General features: G+C 40.0%; 1 protein-coding gene across 1 annotated transcript in view; it reads left to right on the forward strand.

Moving 5' to 3' along the window:
* The window catches only part of HMGA2 (high mobility group AT-hook 2), a 136,125-nt gene extending 114,657 nt beyond the window's left edge, over window positions 1–21,468 (forward strand). Inside the window, exons 4-5 of the mRNA XM_039234293.1 lie at window positions 9,831–9,863; window positions 21,315–21,468. Coding sequence (XP_039090224.1) covers window positions 9,831–9,863; window positions 21,315–21,362 — 81 coding nt within the window. The 3' untranslated portion in view covers window positions 21,363–21,468. The remainder of the gene's footprint in view (window positions 1–9,830; window positions 9,864–21,314) is intronic.
* Window positions 21,469–25,780: the final 4,312 nt, after the last annotated feature.

Below are 25,780 nucleotides of genomic sequence, written 5' to 3' on the forward strand. Positions count from 1 at the left end.
GCTGATAGTCTAGAGCCTTCCTTTTGTTTTCCAGAAGGTGGTGCTATAACACATGTTTTTGGTTTCTTTTACCCAGAGCTGACTCCCTACTAAGGCTAGCAGCAATCATCAAAAGGAAGGGGGGAAAAAGTAAAGGGTGGCAGCAGAGGAGGAGATATGTGTACTGAGCACTTGGGCTTTAGGTATGCCCACTGCCCAGTAAGGATATTCTCAAATTGGGAGGGTCCCAGTGGTCCATGGGCAATCCTCTTGACTCCTGAGGCAGATAGCAGGAGAGATTTCCTTCAATTCTCTGTTTGCCTACTTCCCATTCCTTTCCTTTCCCACTCCAGTCACTGCCATCTCTCTTCAGAGAGAGCAAGGCATCCCTCTAGCTATAGGACATGACCAAGCAAGCCCTAACTCACTGCCTTTGCCCTCCACCTCCTTTCCCGGAAAAGTTGTGCTGGCTTACTGCTGGCCAGCCACCACCTTCTCTCTGCCACCACTACCTCTGTTGCTGTGAGCTCCATTGCCATTTCCCTCACTCCACCACCCCCTCTGCAGTCCAGTGTATCTCTAGGTGTCCTGATGTGCTGTGCAGGGGCTCCTTGTTGTTGCGCCCCCACCCCTTATGGATGTCTGAATAGTTGTAAATCAGAAAGGCCAGAAAAAAGGAGTGACTCACTTCACCATGATACTGATGTCCCAAAGGAATTTTCTAGGTACTGATCCCAAATCTCTTTCATCCAAAAAAAAAGTAATTAGAACTATTTTAAAAATCACATTATGCCTATCATAAGCAAATGGCCAACCACACAGGAAAAGATATAATTATGTAAAAATTGTTACGTAAAAAACGTCCATATCCAATCTCATATAATGACTATCTGAGTAATCAGTCAAATGTTAAGAAGACTTTATGTCTTAGGTGGACTTTCAGGTATACCACCAACAAACCTGGAGTATTAATTATTGCTCATCTGCAATAATATATAATTTGATTTCCATTACCTTATCGATGTCTATTTTTATCTAGTATTGAACATTAATTAGTCTTTCTATCTGGCTAAAGTTGACATGAGCTAAAGTTTGAACTTAGTTCACAGCATCTATGCATATGTGTTTGATTTGTTGAAACCCAGCCGCATGGTGTTTCAAACAATTATTCATTTTACTTTGGTGCTGCTTACCATGTGCACATATGCGAAGTGAACTAGCAGTGCAAGTGGTCATATGCAGAGAAAAAGAAATATCTAAAGCGAATAAATAAATAACTTGAGGCTTTAAACAATAGGTAGTGTTTGCGCTTAAAAACTTATAGAATAAGGAAATAGGACTGAAACAGATGGATTGTTTTTCTATGAAGTAATGTTAATGTCACCATTTTCACTCAGGTGAAGTTTTTGCCTACAGATGAATTTTTCCCCCAAATCTTGGAGAAATGCAAACATTAAAATGAAAAGTCAACTCATAAGACCATGTATTCCTTTACCCCACCTGTGTGTGGCTGTTCATTTCAGAACGCCTTCTATCCCCCAAGCATGGCCATCTTCCATAAAATAAAATAACTCAGGAACACACCACGGTATCATTTTAAGACTAATCATAGTTTTGACAACATTACCCCATACTACATTTTGTTTTGTTTTGATATTTAAGCTTAATTAAAATGTTTAAGTGAAAATAAAGAAATTTCTTTCCTATCTGTATTTTTTTTGTGTGATAGGAAAGAAGTTATATTCTTCTTCTACGCGAAATCATCAAGTTTCTTCCTCCATCTTTTTTTTCTCCTATCTGTACTTTCTCATTTTCCCTATTAGAGGGAAAATAATCATGTTGTCTTTCTCTATTAGAGGGAAAATAATCATGACTGTGCCTCTCTACATTTAAAATTACATTGAACATAAGAGATTACATTGAACATAGAAAAATAATCTAAAATTGCACATTGTATTCTAATATCTATTTCTTTGCTTGTCTCCCCCATTAGACTCTAGGCTTCTTGAGACCAGGAAACATTTTTTTTTTAAATTTTAACATTTATTTTTGAGAGACAGAGCATGAGCGGGGTAGGGGGGGCAGAGAGAGAGAGAGAGAGACAGACAGACAGACAGAATTCGAAGCAGGCTCCAGGCTCTGAGTTGTCAGCACAGAGCCCATCGTGGGGCTCAAACTCACAAATCACAAGATCATGACCTGAGCTGAAGTCGGACACTTAACCAACTGAGCCCCTCAGGTGCCCCAAGGCCAGGAAACATTATTTATTTTGTACATCCAGTCCCCATCTGAGGTATAGTTTATCAAATATCAGTTAGGATTTGATGAGCCAATAAATACCTTCATCAGATTATAGATGGTTGACTTTTGGAGCTAATCAGGACACTGAAATTTTTAAAGCGTTCCCTGTTGATCTTTGCACTCCATTCTGAAGGTGTCTGAAGGTAGGCTAAGACTCCAAAGTATTGGCCCCCAAATTTCTTCTCATGAGAACTGCTGTGGTGTGTTGCCATACACACACAGGCTGATGTTAATAAACGCTAACTAAAGCAGATTGTGACAATTCTCATTCTTGAACAGATGAAATGAGCCCAGCAGCAGTGAGGACACTTTGCTATAATAATCCAATAAATACTTTTGAAATGATGCTGACTTTTGTCTTTTGCATTAAAGTCTAAGAGTAAAGCCAAGTAGAGTAAAAAAATAAAGAACACCTCCCCTTCCCCCCAATACCAAGCAGAAATTCCAGAGATTTTGCCAAAACTCCCCATAGACTTATCACTTCTTAGGAGAGACTTGATACAGAGAACTACAAAATCTCCTTTGCACTATAAGAGCCAGATGTTACTGTCAAATTGTAACCATCCAGGGCTACATGTGTACACACATTGCACAGTCATCTCTAACTGTACACAGGAGGCACAAGAAATAGAACTTATGACCTAACTCAAGCTTTTTCTAAGCTGGAGGAAAATTGCTACCAACTAGTTATGGTCAATGGTTTTGGTTTCCTAAGGCCTCCCGCCACAAGGGGGCACAATCATTCTCAACTGAGGAAGCCATGAACACAAGACTTCCCACCCAAGAAAAGTGGTATATGCAATAGAGATGAGTTTTGTATAGCTGTAGCCAAGTCACATCCTCACACTGTCCCACCAACATATGATCTGATATAAGTTCTTCAAACTTTAGACACACCATGTCCCTATCTAATTATAAAAAATCTTAGGTAAATAAAATATTATGGGATCACTCGGTGTTAGAGAATACTCTGGACTCAACTTCTTTATACTGGTGGCAATAGCTGAGAGTTGACCATTTTAAATTAAATTAGAAGTTACATGTTTCTTTTTAGAGCTTTCCTGGATAGCCACCAAGAATTGTTATATGCAGATTATTCCAGCCATTCAGTTTCAATGAAGAGGCAGAGTTTAGAAGGGCTTGTGTGAGTATGAGAAGAAGTTAGTAGATGGTCACAAAAGCTGCCACGGTATACCGGAAGAACAGCTGCAGAATAAATAAGAAAACCTGGAACATCACCCCCAATAATAATTAATCCCCCCTTTCACCACAGAGTCTGGCAGAACTTTGCCAAAATGAGTGTCGGGATTAGCAGCCAGGGTGGAGTAGCATGGGAAACTGAGTGCAGGATCGAGGTGCACAGAAAATAGAAAAATGTGTAGGACTTCTAAGCTACCAGAGCCTAACAAATCACAAAAATTATGAGGAGAATGGTGACCTTACCTTGATTCTGTTAGGCCAAAATATATGAAATTGTTCCTATTTTACTAATTTTGACAAACACAAATGCAAGTTCATATGATTCAACCTCAGTCTAAGTCATGCTGAGTGAATGAGACTGCTCTGCCTCTGCCTATCTTGGTGATTCAGATCTGATAGAGGATTTGCATCTAAAGATCAGAGACCTTCACTTGACCTTTCCAGGAGCTCTGGGGTTTCATTGAGGGGCTCCAGGTGCATCCTTAGAAGGCCAGGAATAGGTTGGAGTGGAAGCCCTGTGAATGAGACATTGGCACTCCAGTCAGAAGTACCGTTTTCATTTTGTCTGCTTTCTGTTGTGGGATGCCACTTACAATCTGACTTGTAAAAGGGGATGGAAAGGTTTTCATGCCTTTAAAAAAAAAACCCTTCAAAACCCATAGGGCATGTTCATTTTGTTAAAGGAACCCAAATATAAGTCTTGACATTCAGGAATATTGAAGTTTTAAAACTGTAAATCCAGAAGATCGTGAGTAAGTATGTTGATTACATCATTTCATGAAAAGCAGGAAAGAACTTTCATTCGTGATGATGGTAACCTCCCTCCAGTTGGGTTAACGTCATATTCAAAGAAAATACATCCAAAATGGCACTATGAAATTTCAGAGGGTGAAAAGCATATTTCTCAGTGCAGAAATGGAAATGATTCTTGGTTATAGACAGAAAGAATGGCCATATTGCCTTTAAACTATTGGGGACAAAGGGTGAAAAATGGGTATTGTTCAAAATGCAAGTAAAAACGAACTCCCATAAGTATGTACACCACATGGCTTATAGCTCCTGCTGGCCTTCATGGTTCATGGTTATGTTTGGAGTGTTTATGTAGAAGCTGGACAATTACCTGTGTAGAATCTGGGCTCTGTCTACTTATTTAATTTTTTTTGGATACTTTTTACTTCAAATAACCAATTAATTTAGTCTGGAAAGCAAGTGAGGTCACTGAGCCATAGGTCAATTTATTTAATGAAATAGTCTCCAAATGGTAGGGATATATTCATCAGTTAGTTCAGGCAAAATATGAAGGTAGTTGTACTTGTGTGATTACAATTACAATCAAAAGCTCCACTTTTTCAATGAGCTGACTTAGGCATAAAAGACACTCTGAATGTCTAGGGACACCTGGGTGGCTCAGTCAGTTAAGTGTCTGACTTCGGCTCAGGTTATGATCTCATGGTTCATGAGTTCAAGCCCTGCATTGGGCTCTGTGCTGACAGCTCGGAGCCTGGAGCCTTCTTTGGATTCTGTGTCTCTCCCTCTTTCTGCCCCTCCCCAGCTCTCACTCTGTCTCTCTCTCCCTCTGTTTCTCTCTCCCTCTCACTCTCTCTTTCTCAAAAATAAGTAAATATATATATATAAAAAAAAGGACTCTCTGGAAGTCTAAACACAAGTATCTGTTTAACAAACATTTTAATATGATCCCATATTAAAAATTTTAAAAGCTGAACTTAACCTGTGAGATGTTACTTTGGGAGATGTTAAAGTCTTCTTAAATGTCTCACAGAAGAAATGAGGGTTTTAAAATTCTCTTTTAGTAAACAGTTGGGGGATCTGTCCTACTCTAAACTGCTGTGAGAATGAAAAACAATCCATATGAAGAAAAGATTGCGCTAAGGAACAGAAGTACCTCTTGATTGAACAACAGTCTTATGATTTCCAAGCAGAGTGGACAAAACCACTTCCCACTGGCTGGCAGAAACAAAAGATATAATTAGATTAAAAATCAGCTGCTTACATGAAACCAAAAGACCCATCGGTACAGAGATACAAATGAAGGGCTATTTTCTTTCAAAGGTCAACTTAAGACTCTTTTCATAAGGATATCCTCACTTTACTGCACACTGAACCTCATTTTTTAAAAAATTAAGTTGGTAAGCCCAATTCCAGCCTTATTTCATTTACTGTTTAGATTAGTACTAAAAGTGATCTACTAATGTCTAGGTTCTTTGTTAGGAAGGATTTTCTTTCAGTGCCTACTAGAAGGGTGGCTTAGCTGTCTAAGTGTCTGCTTTAAATATCTAGACTCCCTGGAATCCATAGGCTGGATTCTCGGAAGGGCTGGGGAACCCCTTAATTATTCTGAAATAGATGGTGTGGCAGGCATGTCCTTCATAAGTGTCTTTCTGTAAAATCTCAAAACCAAACTACTCTGTGGACATTAAAAATTCAATAACTGTTTTCCTTTTATTTAGAGAAATACTGATTTGCCCTATGATATCAGAAACTTAAAAGTATGTGCTTTCTTTTTAGTATCCTTTGTGATTTCATAGCATGTCTTACGCTAGGTACAGACCATAACAATAATATTTATTTGCGTAAAGATTGTACTTTGAATTTGGCAGAGCTAGTGCAACGTAAGGATTAGCCTGCAGAGAACCACACGTTGAAGCCCATGTGGCGAGAGAGGGCCTTTCTTAATCTTTACATGATCTGTTCTGTTGATGGGGTCTTTTTAGTTCTCACAGTTTGATTTTAATGTCGTATGAACCCACAGCATTTCTTCAAAGTCCTTTGTGGTCATTTCATTCTGGCTGGAAAGCTCTCTTTCACCTTCTGTGTTTTAGAGGCTTAAATACAACAGCTGAATGAGAGATTTGCATCACAAGCTTTTTGAAAGGTGTAACTGTCTCTTAATAACATAAGACACTCAAAATGTTTGTGCACGAAGACATTTGCATGCCAAGTCAACAAGGTGCCTAAACTGTTAGGAGCTCATCACGTACATAGACTTCTTAGAAACAGAAGCATCCAAAGAAGCCACTGAGAGGACTTTTGCTAATTTGTCTAGAACAGTCATTATGAAATCCTTGCCTTTAAAAGGGACTTCTTCAACTCCTCCACACTTGATAATAATGGAAGACTCTCCATGGGGGAGAGGGGATCAGCTGGAGCCTTGGGAACTAACTCTTGTCCCCTGGTACTAACTTGTAGTCAGCAGCCTCGAGGAACCAGAGCCAGGCCCTGGTGGCAGTGGGGAATCCTGAGAGATCCCGAAGAAGAAGGTGAATCTGGAAGTGGAGATCAAGGCCTTTCTCCTCCTGGATTGGATCTGGATTTCAATTTTACTTTTGTTTTTGTTATTGTTAAGGAAGGAAATGGGCTTCCTCAGAGCGTTGTACAGGGGATTAAAAGAACTAGAAGACTCCGGTTGTTTTAGCTTTAGAAAATGGTCTCCAGGAGGTTACTTAAATTCCCTATGCCTTAGTTTCCCTGTGTGTTGGGGGGGGGGGCGGGGGGATAATCAGGCTTGGGACCTCCCAGTCACAAAGGGGCAGCTGTTAAAAATAGAAAGCACTTTAGGTTCTATATGGGAAAAGCATGTGCAAAATATTCCTCATGTGTTAAGGTACAGGAAAATACACTGCTAACCACACTGAAGGTCGATACGCATAGTTGACATTATTCAGTTCTTCTTATAGAGATAGGTGGCCGACCATGCTTTTGATGACAAGAATCCTAAGGGGCAACTGGTTTCTAGGCATCAACACTTCGTCCTGAGCTAGGAGATACTTCGAGGAAGATAAGAGACTTGCGCTTTGTTTAGTGTCCGCGAAGATTTCCAGACTCTAGTTTGTTTCTGTTCCCTTTTTATGAATGGCCGTAGTATTATGCTTCCGTCTGCATTTTCTACCAAAGCCATTCATAAAAATAAAAACAAAACAAAATAACAACAACACAAAACTTTCTCGGCACAGTCTGGAGCCATTGGGTGCCAGAGGCTGGGAAAACATGCTGGCAGCCATAACCCCAACCGGCATTGAGAGCATTCAAGGGTCTGTTTGTTTGGTGGTCTGAAAAGTATGAAGTGCTGTGTGGAAGGGCAGCTGGGACAAGTTCTGTGACACGGACTAGGCCGGGAGCCAGCGCTGGCAGAGTTTCAGACATTGTCTTTCCCCTCATTGAAGTGTCAGGACCTAATTCATGGAAAATTGGGTGAGTTGGCAGCCCTTTCAGAAGATTTCATTGAGCCCCGCAGTGTGCAGAAGCCACATGAATGCGGCATCCTCGGCCAAAAGAGGAGGGGAACTTCTGGGCAGTAAGAACAGTCAGCCTGCAAGAATGCGTGGGGATTTGAAGCAGTTTGGGAGTAAACATGTGTACAGGTGTCATCAGCAGGAAGAAAGAGAAGGAAGAAAGCCGTCTGTCCTTACAAATGACCCTTTTGAAATGAATACTCTCTTAGTGCACGCTTTTGGACCCTATGAGGCAAGAAGTCTTAATCATTCTTGGTTCAGTGCCACCTGGAGAAGACATCATCTCCATACCTGGGCTGTTGGGATGTCATCTCTCCTGGGATTTTCAAGGCAAAGGGAAGAGCTTTTTCTTTTCAGTGAACAAAAGTATTTTTAAAACTGTTTATCTCGTTCATCCAAAAAAGAAAAAAAAAATGCTCTGATGACTTTTATATAGTATGTTTAATACATCAGCAATAGGATAGTCACACCAATCACATGGGAAGGGGGAAAATGAATAGGAGCTATACACCCCCATGATATAGTGAATTCACCCTAAGTTCTTTTATTTGAGAGAACTGTAGCAATTTTATTTTTTTCACTTGTGCCATGAAAGTGCGTCACTGGCCACATCAGAGTGGCATAGTTGTATTTGCAAACCCTAGTGATGTGTGCATAGAAGTAAGGCTCATATTCAGACATGAGAGTGAGTACTGGAAATTATCCATCAAAAAGCTCATACTTCAAATCCCACTTTTACAATACTAAAGAATCATTTAAATATCTTTCCAATATTCTGATTATTGGAAAATTTATTTAAGCCGATGGAAAAACACCTCCCTCAGGTGTTTCACTCAAAAAAGAGAATTCTGCTCTATGTACATAATTAGATACAGATATAGCTAGAATAAACTGTTCTGCAAATGAAACCATCAAGAAAGCAGACAAACCCACAGGAGGGAAGAAAACATTTACAAATCATATTCTGATGGTACTCATATCCAGAACATATAATGAACTCTTAATGTTCTTAAGAACATTAACTCAGTAATGAAAAGACAAATAAATTTTAAAATGGGCAAGAGATTTGAAAGACATTTCTCTAAAGAAGATACATAAACTGCCCATAAGCGTGTGAAAAGATTTTCAACTTCAGTTGTCATTAGGGAAAAATCTAATCAAAACCCCAATGACGAACTTCACACCCAGCAGGATGTTTATAATGAAAAAGGCAGGCAATAGCAAGTGTTGACAAGTATATGGAGAAATTGGGACCCTCATTCATGGCTGGTGGAAATGTAAAATGGTGCAGCTGCTTTGAAAAACTGTCTGGCAGCTCCTCAAAAAGTTTATTCTAGAATTACCTGTATGACCCAGAAATTCCACTCCAACCTATCTTCCCAAGAGAAATGGAAACATGTCTCCACTAAAACTTACATATGAATGCTCATGGTATTATTCATGATAGCCAAATGGTGGAAACAGCCCAAATGCCCAGCAGCTGATGAATGGATCAACAAAATGTGGTATAGCCATACAATGGAATGTTATGGAGTCATAAAGAGGAATGAAGTACTGACACATGTTATGACCCAGATAACTCTGGAAAACGTTATACTAAGTAAAAGAAGCCAAACACAAAAGACCATATATTGTATGATTCCATTTACATGAAACGTCCAGAGTAGGCAAATTTATAGAGATAGAGAGTTGGTTAAGGACGCGAGGGTGACTAGGGAAGCAACATGGAGTGGGGGGTAGTCAATAATAATGGCAGTGAGGCTTCTTTTAGAGGAGGTGAAATTAGGTTCTGAAATTACGTTGTGATGATGATGATGACTGTACAACTCTCTGGATACACTAAAGGAACTTTGGATTATACACATTATTGGTGAATTGTATTGTATGTAAATTGCATCTCAAGAAAGCGGAGTTTTTTAAAACAAAATATTAACAAATTAGGCCCTTGCCCTCCTCATGTGAATCTAATTTTAGAACCAAATTTTTGTCTTTGCTTTGCAGACAAGTGCCTATAATTGAAACATGTATACTTAATTGTTTTCATTATGTGTGTTTCCTTTTAAGACATAACAGTTTTTTGTTTGTTTGTTTCTTCCTTAGCCACAACAAGTCGTTCAGAAGAAGCCTGCTCAGGTAAGAGATGGACATTATGATTTTTTTCTCCCAATTAATAGAAATCTTTTAATGTTTATTTATTATTGATAGATAGGGAGAGACAGAGCAGGAGCAGGAGATGGGCAGAGAGAAGGGGAGACACAGAATCCAAAGCAGGCTCCAGACTCCGAGCTGTCAGCACAGAGCCCGATGTGAGGCTTGAACTCACAGACCGTGAGATCATGACCTGAGCCGAAGTCGGACACTTAACCGACTGAGCCACCCAGGCGCCCCTCCCAATTAGTATAAAAAGTAGAGTGAAAAAGATTTAACCCAAAATTAAACCTTAAATTTGTCCTTTTCTAGTTTTGATTAGGTCAGCGTTACAGTATTCATGAACATTTGTTGCGTCCTTCACACAAAGCCAGGAATACATAGTCTGAGATCGTGTCATTAAAAGAAAGCTATATCATGATTCATGACAGGTAACATATCTGTTCGTTGAATTATTCCATAACCTTTGATAAGCCAAAACACCCTCAAAGAGGGCTGGGAAACTGGGAAATTAAGTTATACCAATTTTGCAGATTGATGAACCCTCAGGCTTTGCCTCCTTGGCTTCATCAGTTTCTGAGGTCTTGGCTACATCAAAATTAGAAAGCAGTTTTACTTTTCTTACTCTTTATGCTTGGTATTCCTTGTCCTAAATATAATCTATACATAGAAACATAAGAATTGTATTTATTGAGAAAGTAGGTCTTGAAGGAAAAAAAAAACCTGAAGAGTAAATTAACCATGAGTGAATTTAACCAAGAGTCAACTTAACCATCTTAAAGTAGTTAATTCTCCCGCACTTCTCTCCTTCCGAGTTTAAAGAGATACCCAGGAGATCTGGCGTTCTCATGCAGAACCTGCTGAAGTAAGTTGTTACCCAGTGTTGTGGATTACCAAGTTCTTTGTATATCTCTTTCATATAATAGAAAATATCCATGTGATCTTTTCCCTAGAGGTCTCTAAAAAGGTACTTTGCACCCTGTTCTCTTGGGACAATGGTGCTTTGCCTGGGAAAGCCCATCTGAGCAATGGGCTTATGTGTTTACCATTCTTTACAAATGCTGCTTGAAAGAAAACTGAAGCTTCTAAACCCATGTAAGCATACAGGGAAAATGTGTCTGAATAATCACATGTATACTTTAAGTAGAATAAAAGCAGAGTTAACATGAAAGGAAATTTTCAGGGCTGCCCTCATTCCTAAAAGCCAAGAGTGGTAAGGGGAACTAAAAATAAATACCAGCGTTTGAGTCTTGGTAAATAATATTAAACAACACAAAATATCAACAAAAGCTTGGCATTCTAAGTAGGAGATTCCAAATATATTTAGCCTCTCATCCTTCATCAGTAAGAAAATCAAGAGAAAGTAAATTTAAAAGTCAGTACATTTGGGTCAAAGGATACTGCTGTGTTCTCTGTTGCATCACTGGCGATGAACATTAGATTAATAACCTTATGTGGTCTGTTAACAACATTGATTCAGTATCTATTCTTGGTGTTGTAGGGACGATGAGGCAAATAAAACAGTTACTGCATCCAAGAAATGTGTAACCTAGTTCAAAGTTTCTTAGCCTTATCTGCATATTAGAATCACCGAGAGATTATATAGGGACATACATGTATCAGCATGTACATGTACATGTCTATATGCCTGAAGCCTGCCCGGTAGCGGATGTAGAGCCAGCCCTTGTGAGCCAATTGTGAGCATCTCTTTCAAATTCGATGTTAGGTAATGTCAAGTAGGTAGCTTGAAATCCCCTGTAATGTGAGTATTTACACCATGGAAATCGACAACCACTACCAATCAGGACCTTTTTTTTCCTGGAGAGCACGTGTGCTTACACCACTGGCCCTACGGCCTAAAGACCCAAGCATCCATATCTTTTATGAACTCCCCAAGTGATTCTGTTGTGCAGCCAGGGGTGAAGATACTCGGTGAAGACGCAATGAGAAGACATGTGAACATTTGTTGAACAAATGACCACAGAGTGTCAACGTATATGAGGCACCTAGGGGATACAGATGGATAAGTGGAATACCATGTGTTACTGAAGGGGATAATTCCTGGAAATCTTTTTATTTTGTTGTTGCTGTGTAGTTGCAGAGGGGAAAATGGAGATATAAATTAGGGAAACAAAGATGTTATAAATGAGATGAGTGGCATATTCAAAAGTAGAGGGACAGAAACAAATAAATCATCGGTGGAGATCATGGTGTGTCTGAAACTGATTGCAAGTTGGTCAGTAATAAACTGAGAAATCATAATTTTTTTCCCAAGAAAATCAGGAATAGCCACGAAGGCACAGATAGATTGGGCTGGTCTTCACTGATCCTTGTGGTTGTCTTGCAGACCCTCCAGAAGTTGCCCTTGAAAGGAGAGTTCAGAGTTAAAAAAAAAAAAAGAAAACGAAAAAGAAAGAAAGAAAAGAAAAAGAATGTGAGCTCATTGGGCTTCCCAATCTATATTGTCTAAGGACACAGTGATGAATTATATAAACAAGGGGGCTCCGTGGAAGTTCATGGAGGATAATGTAAATTTAACACTACACTCAAAAGGATCTCTTCCTTTTCCATCTGTTTATTTCAAAATACCCTCCCAGATTGCTTTTCCATGTGGCAGTCTGGATTAACTCAGGCTCATATCCTTTCTTCATCAACAGTGCTTTGAGGGGCTACATTCAGATCCTGTTTTGAGGTGGTGAAAATTTTAATACAGTTAAGTTTTTCACATCTAAAGAAAAGGGCTCAGCAGTGTGTAAGGAGACCTTTTCTTTAGATGTGAGGTATGCAAATTCTGGCCCCATCACTGGGTGAATTCATCTCTGTGTTTCTTATTTATCCATCTATGGACTCGGAGAATAACACACCTCCCTTACTCCCAAGAAAATTTTGAGAGATTTGTAATTATATAAATTCCAGAGGGTATTACTATATTCTGACCTATTTGGGATGCTGGATTTTTAATTTCCAGAGATTTATACTCTCAAAAATTCTAGAATTCTAATTAGATTCTAACTACTATCTTCTTGACCTCAAGTGTTTTCACGGCAGATTTCAAAGATAAACACTGTTTAATCTTTAGGGGGGAATGTTACAGTAATTGCTACATCCTTTCATTAGGATTAAAGCAGTCAGAATCACTTTTCTTGGAGATATGTCACATTTATATGGAATTACAAAGACTCTATTGTGAAATACCCCAATGCCATCAAATTTTGAAATTTGAGAATTTCAGAGCTTCAAGAATGCCATGTCTTGAAACTGGTATACAAAGCAGCAAAATTCATTCTGAGGAGACAAGTCTAGACTTACAAGAAGTCTCCAAATCGAGTTATGTGTTTATATAGGTACATACATGTGTCCAGAGAAGAATAAAAATTTAAGGGAAGCCTGCTGCCAGGGTTTGTGTTTATAAAGTCCACCAGGTACCATCAGCTACCGACGTTAAGTGTGTCCCACATCCTAAGGGGAAAGTTAATGGGCTCTTAAAAATCGAAAGAGAAAAATCTGCAATATTCACAGTAGTCTGTTTAATTACAAAGACGGTGAGAACAAAGATTACTAGGGAACTCTATTTTAATTTAAAATGACACATTAAGCAATAAGTAGAATGAGCTAATGTCTTAGTGTTTTAGCAATTTGAAGCAGTTGACTTCTCAGCCCCATACATGGATCACGTTCGTTGGTAGGAAACAGTGGTGGGATTTGTTGTGGTTGTTTTTATAAAAGTTAACACCATAAAAGTATCGGATTATTATTATTATTGATAGAGGGAATGTTGTTCCTCAAGTTTTTGCTTTGATAAGAATAAATCTCATGCCACCTCAGACTTCTAAAAAGGTTTTGCAGGTTCGTCAGACAGCTTATTGTTTCTTGGGTTCCTTCTTTGAAGGTTTGACACAGGAGATCAGAAGTGACTCCTGCTCTCCAATTCAGACAGTCTTTTCTCACCTGAGTCCTACCCAAAGGGAAAACCAGATTTAAAAATCCTAACGGTTCTCCTTCCTTTCAACCCAACTACCTCATTGTTGTTCTGGGCTGGCAAGCTCCACCTCTCGAGAGCCAGTAAGACAGGTATAAACCTGCTCCTTTTCAATTTCCCAGTGAGAGGCTTGGAAAGTTCCCAGTTTCCAAAAGAGCAGAAACAAAGCTTTGTGTTTTGAGGTAGAGTCTTCACCTGCAAGTAACATCTTCTGTAGGTGGTGCGTACCAGGGCAAAGAGCTCTCAGTAAGCCTGATTATCATGGGACTTTAACCCTCAAAAAAAAAAAAAAAAAAAAAGTTGAATGTTTTTACAGGGACTTCAAGGACTCTTTTAAGGATGTTTATATTTCAGACAACCTAAACATTGTTTGGAGCAAAATGAGAGATTTCATTTTGGGACAAGCAAGTTGATGGATTGCAGTTAGCATCTTGTTCTTAAAGAAGGCATTTTTACTGGGGGCTCTCGGTCTAGACACACAAAGGAGAGGGGGGAGCATTCTCAATCTATTTGTCAATTCTCAATCACTTGTCTTTTAAACGGTACGTTGGCCAATGCAGCAAATAGTTCCTAATAAATCAGACTTGCAAATAGTCACTCTTGCATTCACTCAGGGAACACAGTGATTTATGCTGCCTAAGTCATAAAGAGTACTGATTTATTTATTTTCCTACTTATGCTCTTTCAAGCTGGCAAAACATTTTGCGGGCCAGTAAATGTTTGGTACCAACAGGCAAAACCTGAAGAGTTCTATCAAAGTTGGGCCTGAGTGGCACTGTTTTGTTGTAGAGGAAATACTTTTTGATTTAACCTCTGACCTCTGACATTGCAAAGGTCAAGGGAAAAGGAGAGAGCATGGTAGAAATCAACGTTTAACCCTTACAAGAAAGTCGCTCAAGAATATAACTCCACAGAGGTAGGGCAAGGAGACGTATCAAAATTATCACTAGCCATAAACATATGAAGTAATTAGCTTAGCTAACACTTGTAATAAAAGAATATGAGCAAGGTCAAGTCAGCGGTGTCTTGGCAGAGAATGTCTCATAGAGATAGCATAAACTTCCCAACAGAAGTGAGAGCACATCGCTCAGTTTGGGGCAATATAGAAACCTCCAAAAGGCAAAATTTAGTGTTTCTGGGTTTGCCAGATTTCCTCTATTAGTTTTCTTTTTTAAGTATGATTGTTTTTAACTATGTGGTGACAAGTCCATGGATCAGGCTAAAAATGAAAATGGGGATGCCTGCCTGCCTTGTGAGTTGAATAAAAATCAATTATTTATTCAATATGTAAACTTTCTTCTTATTATCCAAACATGCTGACTCAAACTAATACGGATATATAGTAACTGGTTGTAAAACCTGGGCTTTCTAAGAAAATCCATAAAACTTGAGTAGAAGTCTGTTGCTTTGTCCAAGATGCTTCCTTTATAGTCAGGAAGTGTTTGCTGAACACTCAAACGTATATTGAGTAATTATCTGTTGACTTACGGCTCTTACTGATATTTTCATAATTTTATTCCAAATTCCTAGCTCAGGACAATGAAAAACAATTGGTGAATAATGCTTGGTTACAATCCAGAAATATTCTCTTCCCTGGCAACAAATATGCAAAAATTTACATGCTTAGAAAACAAAGGGAAGAGGTTTCTCCTGGTCTGTGCCACCAATAAACACGTCTAGAACATAACCATTAAATACCCTTCAACCTAACCATTTTTCAAAGCTACTCTGCATGAAAACAAGAACATTCCTCAACCGTTTTTTGGAGATGTTGAAATAAACTTCCTTCTTCTGAATGCTTCCTTCATAAAAAATCCTTTTGCTACATCTTTAGTATTTTTCAAACCTGGGGCTCCTTTAGTAAGCATTAGAACGGGCATGGGGCAGATCAATGGAGCTCGCCATCCTCGGAAATGGCGACTTACAGGAGCCTGAAACTTGCAGTTGGTTTATATGTGAAATGATGTCCCTATCTGCAAAGTGTGACTCCCTTCTGAAGATAGTGGTAAATATCCCTTCACCCCAGAAAAGAAATCTGGAGTCTCCTGGGGGTGAATGTTACCTCTGTTTACGATACTTTCAGTGACGGAAGCCTGATCGAGGACATAGACGAGACAAACAGGAGTGCACTTGAGAAGAAATCAAAGACGCCTTGTTTTGTTTTCTTTTCAAGGCATTATTTACAAAGTGTGCGTTTCTTTCTCACCGATCTGTCACTGAATCACAGGTAAAGAAATAAGCATAGAATAAGTAACTGCATTAATAATAATTATCCCACCCTGTACCTTACAGGAGTTTTTTACTCTTTTTTCAAAGATTTTCCCATTTGGTTGTCACATTTTCTTCTCACACGCTGCTGGGCAGTTGGGTGGGTGTGGTCATTACTGATCTGACACAGAAGAATAGGCAGGAGTTAGCCAACCCATCAATGCCAGGGCTGACGTCTGTAGTCAGCAGCCTCTAGGATCAACCAGCCTGCTTTACTTCAAACATCCCTCAGTAAAGACCTTGACACTGACTTTATTAAGTTGATGGTCACACATGCAACGTAGTCCCGATGCTTATATATTTCTATAGACATAAAGCTAAAATAAAGCAAGCACTAGGTACAAATGCCCATAAATATCCCAAGTTCTTATGTCTCCTTTTTCAAAAAATACATTCCCCTCCTAGCATTTCCACCAGAAAACCTTCCACTTGCCAGATTATCTGGTTTCTATATGTTCCATTTAACATATTTTTAAAAATCTGAAGTAAAGTTTTCCTAGTTGGAGGAAATAATCACTTTCCATTAAGTTAAACAGCCTCAGTCCATTTTAAATTAAAATATCCGACGGAGAAACAGAAAAACTCTGCTCTGTGGTCTTGTGGGTCACTTAGCTGCAGCTGGAACTTGAAAAATTGGTTTCTGGTCATTGCCTCTGAGGCAGAGAGCCCATTATCTCTCTTCGGACGGGATTGACTGGAGATACTCAGGAACGTGAAAAACTCTTCAATGTGTCAATCTGAGTCCTTAAAGAGTTGGACATATTAAGATGACAGAATTTGTCATTAAACTGTAACGACTCTTTCTAGACAACAAGGTATTTGCAGGTTTATTGGCAAGATAGCTTAAATTACAAATGTATTTTTAGCCTGCAGCATTTTTATAATAACAGAGTTGCCGAATTCTTCGCAATCAAGGAGAAGAAATAGGATTCATTAAAGCCGACGTGGACTTCTGGGATTTTGCAGTCCTTACTGCACACAGAGAAGGGGATCATGGGGACCCAACTCCTGAAATTTGCAAGGAGAGTATTTCCGTTTCCCAGTTCCATTTAGAATTCACTGGCCTCTCTTCCACTCCAGACCTGCTGTTTAGTCTGCATCTGAAAATTAAACCCAGAGCTTGGGCTCTCACATTAAATACTAAACTTTCCTCCAGCACACACCCTCGCCCATGTCTGTGTGCTAAGATCTATGATTAGACTCTTAAGACGTTTAAAATTCCACCAAGCATTAGAGGATAAGGCTGGATATTGGGCTGTCTTCTTCCTCCTTTTGAATCAATTAGCGGAAGTAAACCCAAAGGTAAATGCCACATGCAGAGCAGAGATAAGCGCAAACTCTATTTCTGGGTTTTAGTGGGATGTTTTTGCAAGCTTAACCAAAGCAATGAAAGAGTTACATTTATTAAATTCCTCTTTTTTCCTGAACGAAAGAAAAACTAAGGCAAAATGAGTGCAATTTTCCAGGAGTCATAATAAAAATACAGGCCTCCAACTCTGCCCACTTTCCTTTCCCTCCCTTCAGTTTTCTGCCCCAAAGACTCGCATGTTTCGCCCTGACATGGTGCCGCCTCAGTTGTCGCTGTAAAGCAGCCACGTGAGTGGCTGGGAGCTGTTCAGTGTTCGGAGGTCTTAGTGGCCGGTGCTCATAAACATGTCACTGTGCACTTCCACTTCTAAACGTCCTTTTATCCTGCATTCCTGCAACCCTATTCCAACGGTCAGCCTCGTTGACCAGACTGCTGCTGTTCGCCTTCCCGCCTTGCAGACCAGCCTCTCATGAGATGTGCATAACTCTTGGCTATCGGATTTCAGTCTCCTTATTACCTCCAGGCTGCTCTTTGGGGGGCCATGCCAGCTCAAAGGTCCTTTGGCCATATGTTGCGAACATGAGGTATTTTAAAGAAGTATCTCAAGGTGCAAACTATTGTCTATAATAAGTGGCAGTGTCTTCTAAGTCACCAAAGAAGATTGAATCTCAGGGGTCCCAACCAACTACTCCCCTGTGGAATAAGAGTCCTTGGGGGACATCAGAGAAGGCTGCTTATTCCTTCCATCACCCATTTCTGTCCACACTTGGTACCACAGAAGGGCCCATGTAAAGCCTAGTCAGCTGTGACACTCAGGGAAGCCGAGGCTGGGTTTTCCAAGTTCATCTTTTTTTCCTAATGGGGAAGATTTTTCTTCTCCTAATCCTACCCATAGTTTTGCCCCGGCAAACCACACATGTAGCGAAAAGTCAAATCACCGAAAAGGTGAGAACTGAGGTCTGCAGAGATGAGAAGTGCCACACACCACCACCATCCCCTTGGCAGCCATGCTGTCCTTTGGAGGGTGGCCAGGCAGGGCCATGCCAAGAAGAGAGAACGCTCCACTTACTAGACATGTGAGAAAACCATCTTTTGGAGGATATGAGAGCCACATCACTTCCCAAAGTCAGCAGAGTGAGGCTCCCACTCTCCGACCCTCTAGTTATATACCCAGTCCTAATTGACAGCTACTAGTAGAAGAATTTCAAGGACAGCGGAAAGATACATTAATAAAACAGCTCTCTGTTTTGTGTTAAGAACTGTTAAGTAAAGGAAACAATATGAGGGACCATCATTTTCAGCTGAGCTGTGTCTAAGGGATTTAAATAAACCACTCACATATCGGGAGCTTCAAGAGCTCAAATCAAGCAAAGTTTCTGGGAATGTTTTGAAAAGCTGATCACATTCCATCTACTACAAGGTCTTTGTAAGTTCATGGCCTGAAAATTCGATTTCCTTCCGGATTTGGAAGTACTTTGGGTTCCAGATAGTATAGAAAAATCGAGCAGTCAGAGATGGAATAATTATAGCTAAATCCAGGAGGTTTTCCAGCTTGACAGAGTTCTATTAATATGTTAACCGTAAGAAGAAGGAATAAAACCTACCTGCCAGTTTTTATGCTGTGGTCTGTATCAGAGCGGTGCTCTACGTTCACACCTCATGTCATAATGAGAAGTGAGTCATTTGGGGACGGATGAGGAGTGTATCTGCCTAACAGCTTAGTGACTTTCTGGAATTTAAATATTAAGTGAAAAGACAAGGTCATAGGGCAGCTGAACCTTGGCTTGTCTCTCTTTCGTCTGTCCGTGGCTTTGATCATGCTACATCTTCCTTTGTGGCCAGGACTCCGTAGAGAATCTCAGGGTCATGGCCTGTTGCCTATCAAGAGGTATAAACCTGCTGCTTAAATATGTGAAGCCCTCGGTTTGGGGGGTTGGGAGCAGAGGGGAGGTAGCTTCATACGCTCCACGTTTCCCACATAACCCGAAGCAGACTAAACAAAACCGGTGTGAAATCTCATGATTTGATGCTGCTGTGGTTATATTTTTTAAGCTGTAATCCATTCATTTGTATGTGGGCTTATTCCCAGGATTTACAGCTTTCTCAGTCTTTGGGGGTAAGAGAATGTTTGAAACCTTTTGCAAAGGGTTTGCAGTAAGCAGTGGTCTGTGATTAAAACCCAGGAGAGAGAGGGAGAGAGAGCACACATGCATTCATGGGAGTGTGTGAGTGCCCGTTTCTGTGGGCTTTTTTCTTCCCGTTTGCTGCTCTTACGCAAAAGCGTCACACATGGTAGCATTTAGGAGCTCCTTCACAGCTGAAGTGTTTCAAACACTAATGAATGGAAGTTTGGTCATATAATGCAGACAAGCTTTAAGGCATGCTTTACTGAATGGTGTACTGTAGTGACCTGGGAAAGGAAGAGAGGTATAAATTGTGTCAGTTAGCCACCCAGACAAAATGAAGCCGTGTGGAAAATCAAATCTATTAAAGTATGAAGACTGTTATAAGCTGTTTTAAGCTGGCCATTCTTAAAGGGGCTCTGTTTGCTGCAGGAGTAAATGTTTATCTCTTTTCCCAGATCTTTTTCACATGCCGTCTTCGGAGGCAATGTGCAGTATTTGATAAAAATCATCCTCTCCCTAATGACACTTTTATCAGAGATGTTTATTATCTCCGCTTTACCACCCATGTCCTGAAAGGTACTGCACATTTGTTAAATAAGCAAAAGGAAAGAGAACCGTGCAGCTCAAGCCAGCTCACAGAACCTCCAACAAATTCCAGAGCCATAAGGAATCAGGAAAGAAAGAAAGAAGGAAGGAAGGAAGGAAGGAAGGAAGGAAGGAAGGAAGGAAGGAAGGAAGGAAGGAAAGGGAGAGAGAAAGAGAGAGAGAGAAAGAGAGAGAGAGAAAAGAAAAGAGGAAAGGAAAGGAAAGGAAAGGAAAGGAAAGGAAAGGAAAGGAAAGGAAAGGAAAGGAAAGGAAAGGAAAAGAAAAGAAAAAAGAGAAGGAAGACTTAGATTTATATGAAGAGGAGGTCCTACAGAAACACATATATTAGATTTTCTCTGCTTGGCCGGCCCACCATTAAATGTTTGGTCAACGTGGCTTTAGTATTGACATTCAACAGTTATGCCAAACTTTGGAAATTGTCTTAAAATGTGCTTTAATAAATACGAGAATGAGGAACTCGATTTGCCGAGGAAGTTAGTAGTGAGCTCTTGCAAGCCTTCTCCAAGCGCGTGTCTGTGCTCACGCTGCCTCCGCCCTGTCGTGGTCACACACAGGTTCTGGCGCCCGTCTGCCCCGGCCCAATTCCTGGCCCTACTCCCTCTGTGACTTTGGGTACATTACTTGCCATGCCTGGGCTTTTTCATCTGTAAAACGGGAGGAGTAACAAACAACCCCTGAAAGCACCTAGTAAGCATCGTGGAAGTATCAGCCATTATAGATATTACCGGTATCTGTAGAACAGGTTCATTTGAATCTGAAGAAAGGATTTCCCTTAACTTTTTCTTTCTTACACGTGCACCGGGTTTTTAAAACCGATGAGCGGCCATGCTGTCGGGAAAAATTTATCCATTCCTTTTTTACTCTGGTTGGTGAGTGAGCTTACATTGGCCTGACATTCTCAGGACTGCAAACAATTGAATTTGCTGACCAGCCGCCATGATGTCAAGCCTTAAGTCAACAGTGGCTAAATGACTGCTCTGGGAAAAAACAACACCTTGATTCCTCAATTACAGTTTAAGAAGCCCTGGGAATGAGGGCTTGCCAATCATCCGCGACCAGCAGAATGTGTCGTGGAGACAGGTCCCCTCCGAACTGCTGGTCAAGAAGAGCCCACACAGTGTAATGGTTGTGCCTTTTGTGTGTTCCAGGAGGAGACTGAAGAGACATCCTCACCAGAGTCTGCAGAAGAGGATTAGGGGGCGCCAACATTCGATTTCTACCTCAGCAGCAGTTGGATCTTTTGAAGGGAGAAGACACTGCAGTGACCACTTACTCTCTATTCCCATGGTCTTTCCACTTTCATCTGGGGGGGGGGGGAAGGGGGGGGGGGTGGGGGCGGGGCGGGGGGGCGGGCGGGAGAAATCACATAACCTTAAAAAGGACTATATTAATCACCTTCACAGTCCCAGGTTTAGTGAAAAACTGCTGTAAACACAGGGGACACAGTTTAACAATGCAACTTTTAATTACTGTTTTCTTTTTTCCTTAACCTACTAATAGTTTGTTGAACTGATAGGCAGGAGTGGGTGGGTGAGAAAAACTCTGAATCGGGTTTAGTCGATCACTGCACTGCACACAGACCAGAAAGTGTCACGCTCATGACGTCGGGCATTCCCCCGGGAAAGGCGCAGTGTTCAACACTGTGTACACCTCAACCACCACCCAACCCGCTCGCCAGTAGTGAAGCTTCTTTTTAGAACACCAAAGATAGGACTAGATACTACTCTTTTTCGTATAATCTCGTAGACACTTACTTGATGGTATTTTAACTTTTCTTTCTAAATGAGACGAAATGCTGATGTATCCTTTCATTCAGCTAACAACCCAGAAAAAAGGTTATGTTCCTATTTTCAAAAAGGGAAGTAAGCAAACAGATATTGCCAACGCCTCTACTTATGGATATCACACATATCAGCGGGAGTAATAAATTGACTCATGGCGCTCATTTTTGGGAAAACACTCATCCGTGTAGAACCTACTTCCTACAGAGCCAAATGCCACTTAGCAATAAATCACCCGTTGTTGGCTTCAAAGCATTTAAGGAACCTAGACAAGTCAAATTATCCTCTTTGTAATTTAATGAAAAGGTACAACAGAATAACGCATGATGAACTCACCCGACTTACCAGGTGGGAGGAGCGAAATCTAAATTTCTTTTGCTATAGTACAGTATAGTATAGTATTTCTTTTGCTGTACTACAATTTAAAGAGCAAAAAATGCAGTCCCTCTCTCTCTGTCTATCTCCCTCTCTCTCTCTCCATTATGTATCAGTTTCCGTGAAAGACCTAAATACCACTTACCTCAAATTAAGCCTATGTATTACTTCAAGTAATACGTTTTGACATAGGATGGTTGACTGAGATGCTTTGGCTTCAGCTCACCGTCTCTTCATTCAAACTGCACTTTTAGCCAGAGATGCAATAATATATCCCCACTACTCAATACTACCTCTGAATGTTACAATTAATTTACAGTCTAGTACTTATTACATGCTGCTATACACAAGCAATGCAAGAAAAAAAAAACCTAATGGGTAGGTGATGCTAATCATCTGTGGTTCTTTTTGTACACTTCATGACAGTTAAAGAAGCAGTCTCCTTACTGTGTTTCAGCATGGCTATGTAATTTTCTATTTTTTTTTATTAAAATTTTACAAATACTTGTTTCAGCTTCTCTGCTAGATTTCTACATTAACTTGAATATTTTTTTAACCAAGTCGCTCCTAGGTTCTTAAGGATCATTTTCCTCAGTCACACTACACACCACACAAAATTTGACTGTAATATTTAAATCGTACCCTCCAAGTTTGTACCTCAAATGAATTGTTTAAGGAAATGGACTAATTGACTTGCAAAGACCTACCTCCAGACTTCAAAAGGAATGAACTTGTGACTTGCAGCATTCGTGTTTGTCAGTGTTTGAAGTAGTTCAAACTGCAGCTACCCCGAGTCCAAACTATTTTTGTAAAAGACGTTTGATAGAAAGGAACACATTTTTACATGCTTTTTGCAAAGAAAGAACGAAAACAAAGCCAACCTTCAAAGAAACTTGAAGCTTTGTAGGTGCGATGCCACAAGCCCAGCTTTTGCAGGATGCAATCAAAAATATGTGTTTTTTAAGATTAGTCGAATATGAGAAAATGCTTGACAGATATTTTCATGTATTTTACACAAATGTGATTTTTGTAATATGTCTCCACCAGATTTATTTTAAACGCTTCTTATGTAGAGTTTTTTATTGCTTTCTCTCCTAGTGAGTGTGCTGACTTTTTAACATGGTATTATCAACTGGGCCAGGAGGTAGTTTCTCATGATGGCTTGTGTCAGTCTGGCTTTTAGTACGGAAGCCAAATGAAACTCAAAACCATCTCTCTTACAGCCACTCCGGGGAGGTCATTTCAGAGGCCACATACCTCTCGGAGACTGGCAGATGGCTCACTGTTGTGAATCACCAAAGGAGCTACGGAGAGAATTAAAACCCAACTTTGCTGTTAACTGTGCATTAAATAAGCAAATAAACAGTGGCTCCTAAAAATAAAAGTCCCATCCTGTATCTTTGGTTGGGCCTTTCGAAACCTCATTGGCCAGCTCATAAAACTGAAGCAAGTTGCTCATGTTGGCCAAACTCGGAGCACCGAGCGATTTCCATCTCTGATGAAGTTACTCTTTTATTTCCTATACGTTGTACAATCAAAACACACGACTACCTCTTAAGCCCCAGTATACCTCATTTTTCATACTGAAAAAAAAAAAAGCTTGTGGCCAATGGAACAGTAAGAACATCATAAAATTTTTATATATATAGTTTATTTTTGTGGGAGATAAATTTTATAGGACTGTTCTTTGCTGTTGTTGGTCTCGGCTAAGTAAGACTGGACATTTAACTTTTCTACCATTTCTGCAAGTTAGGTATGTTTGCAGGAGAAAAGTATCAAGACGTTTAACTGCAGTTGACTTTCTCCCTGTTCCTCTGAGCGTCTTCTAACTTGATTCTTTGTTCTTCATGTAGAGTTGCTGTCTATGATTGTACTTTGAATCGCTTGCTTGTTGAAAATATTTCTCTAGTGGATTATCACTGTCTGTTCTACACAATAAACATAACAGCCTCTGTGATCCCCATGTGTTTTGATTCCTACTCTTTGTCATAACTCCATTAAATGAGTAATAAAGTTTGGTCAAAACAGGTCATGGAGAGAGACATTCACAAGTCATTTTGTCGCACCCCCTGCGTATTGTGGGCCCACACCTCTCGCACACTGACCTAACGTTTTACTTATTTTTTATTCACAAAATTTTTTTTACCTTTATTTATCTTTGAGAGATAGAGAGAGGCAGAGCACAAGTGGGGGTGGGGGCAGAGAGAGAATGAGACACAGAATCCGAAACAGGCTCCAGGCTCTGGGCTGTCAGCACAGAGCCTGACGCAGGGCTCAAACCCATGAAGTGTGAGATCATGACCTGAGCCAAAGTCTGATGCTTAACCGACTGAGCCACCCAGGTGCTCCTGACCTAACGTTTTAAAGTACTGTGCTGCTTAAATCAACTACCCTAGATTCTCCTTTCACGGTCTGGCATTTAATCCTACAGAGTGACCTTAGAATAAATGTCAAGGAAGATGAGGCTGCAGTTTCAAACCGAAGAATCTCTCCTGAAGGCTGGCATCTATGATGTTGGTAAGGGAGGTGAGTGGTAATGTCCTAGGTATCTTTCAAGTAATGGTTGCAGAGCGTGCCAAAAGTTGAGTGAAGAGAGCTAAGAAATGAAAAGACACCGAATTTCTTTAGATAGGAGTCTCTTACTGTATAAGACCCAGAAGCAGGGTCAGAAGTATTCCACCAAATTCGAGATCACCTTTACATCTCAATTGCTGATTATGAATATATCCAAGAGCTTTCCAAGGTTAAAATCTTCTGGTTTATGCTGCCACCACTGTCACTAAAACTCTTTCTTTAGCTTCTCTGGAAGGACTTACCCATATTAAAACATCTCCTGTCGGGGAATTTATTGTCAAATTTATGACTTGACACCTTCATTCATTTATTTTCACGGCCAATGTTCTGTGAGTGCCTACTTCGTGCTAAGCCCCAGACCAGGAGGCCTTCAAAAGATCATCTTCCTTAGAGAAAATTATGCAGATACAGAACCAAATATGTGACTTAGGCAACAAATTACAAGGACTCAGAGGAAGCAAAGCCATTTCCCACTGGAGGGGATCATTAGTTCAGCCTATTAATAGACCAAATGTATTTAATATAACCCATATTTAGTCTCTTAATTTTTATTAACAAAGAAAAGCACATAAGAAGAAATTACTTCTGGAAAATAAAAACAAACAAACCAACAGAGAATCTTTGGCTTGAAAAAGAAAGAATAAGGAGAGACATGTTATGTCCAGAATAGAATAAGTAGATGAATAGGATAAAATGTTTACCATATTGTGGAGTCGATAATCCCTAAATGATCTCTGAATTAGGTTTTCCTTTTCGTTTTAGAAAAATTAAACTATTGCTTCCACACAATGAGTATTACACTCATGAAAGTTATTATGTGAAGAAACATTTTAAGTTTAAACTTAAGTTCAAGAAGGGTGTCCAAAAAAAATCAGCCAATGCAT

This window comes from Hyaena hyaena, unplaced genomic scaffold (assembly GCF_003009895.1).
Source record: "Hyaena hyaena isolate Hyena2069 unplaced genomic scaffold, ASM300989v1 scaffold_87, whole genome shotgun sequence".
In the NCBI taxonomy this organism is placed as follows: Eukaryota; Metazoa; Chordata; class Mammalia; order Carnivora; family Hyaenidae; genus Hyaena; species Hyaena hyaena.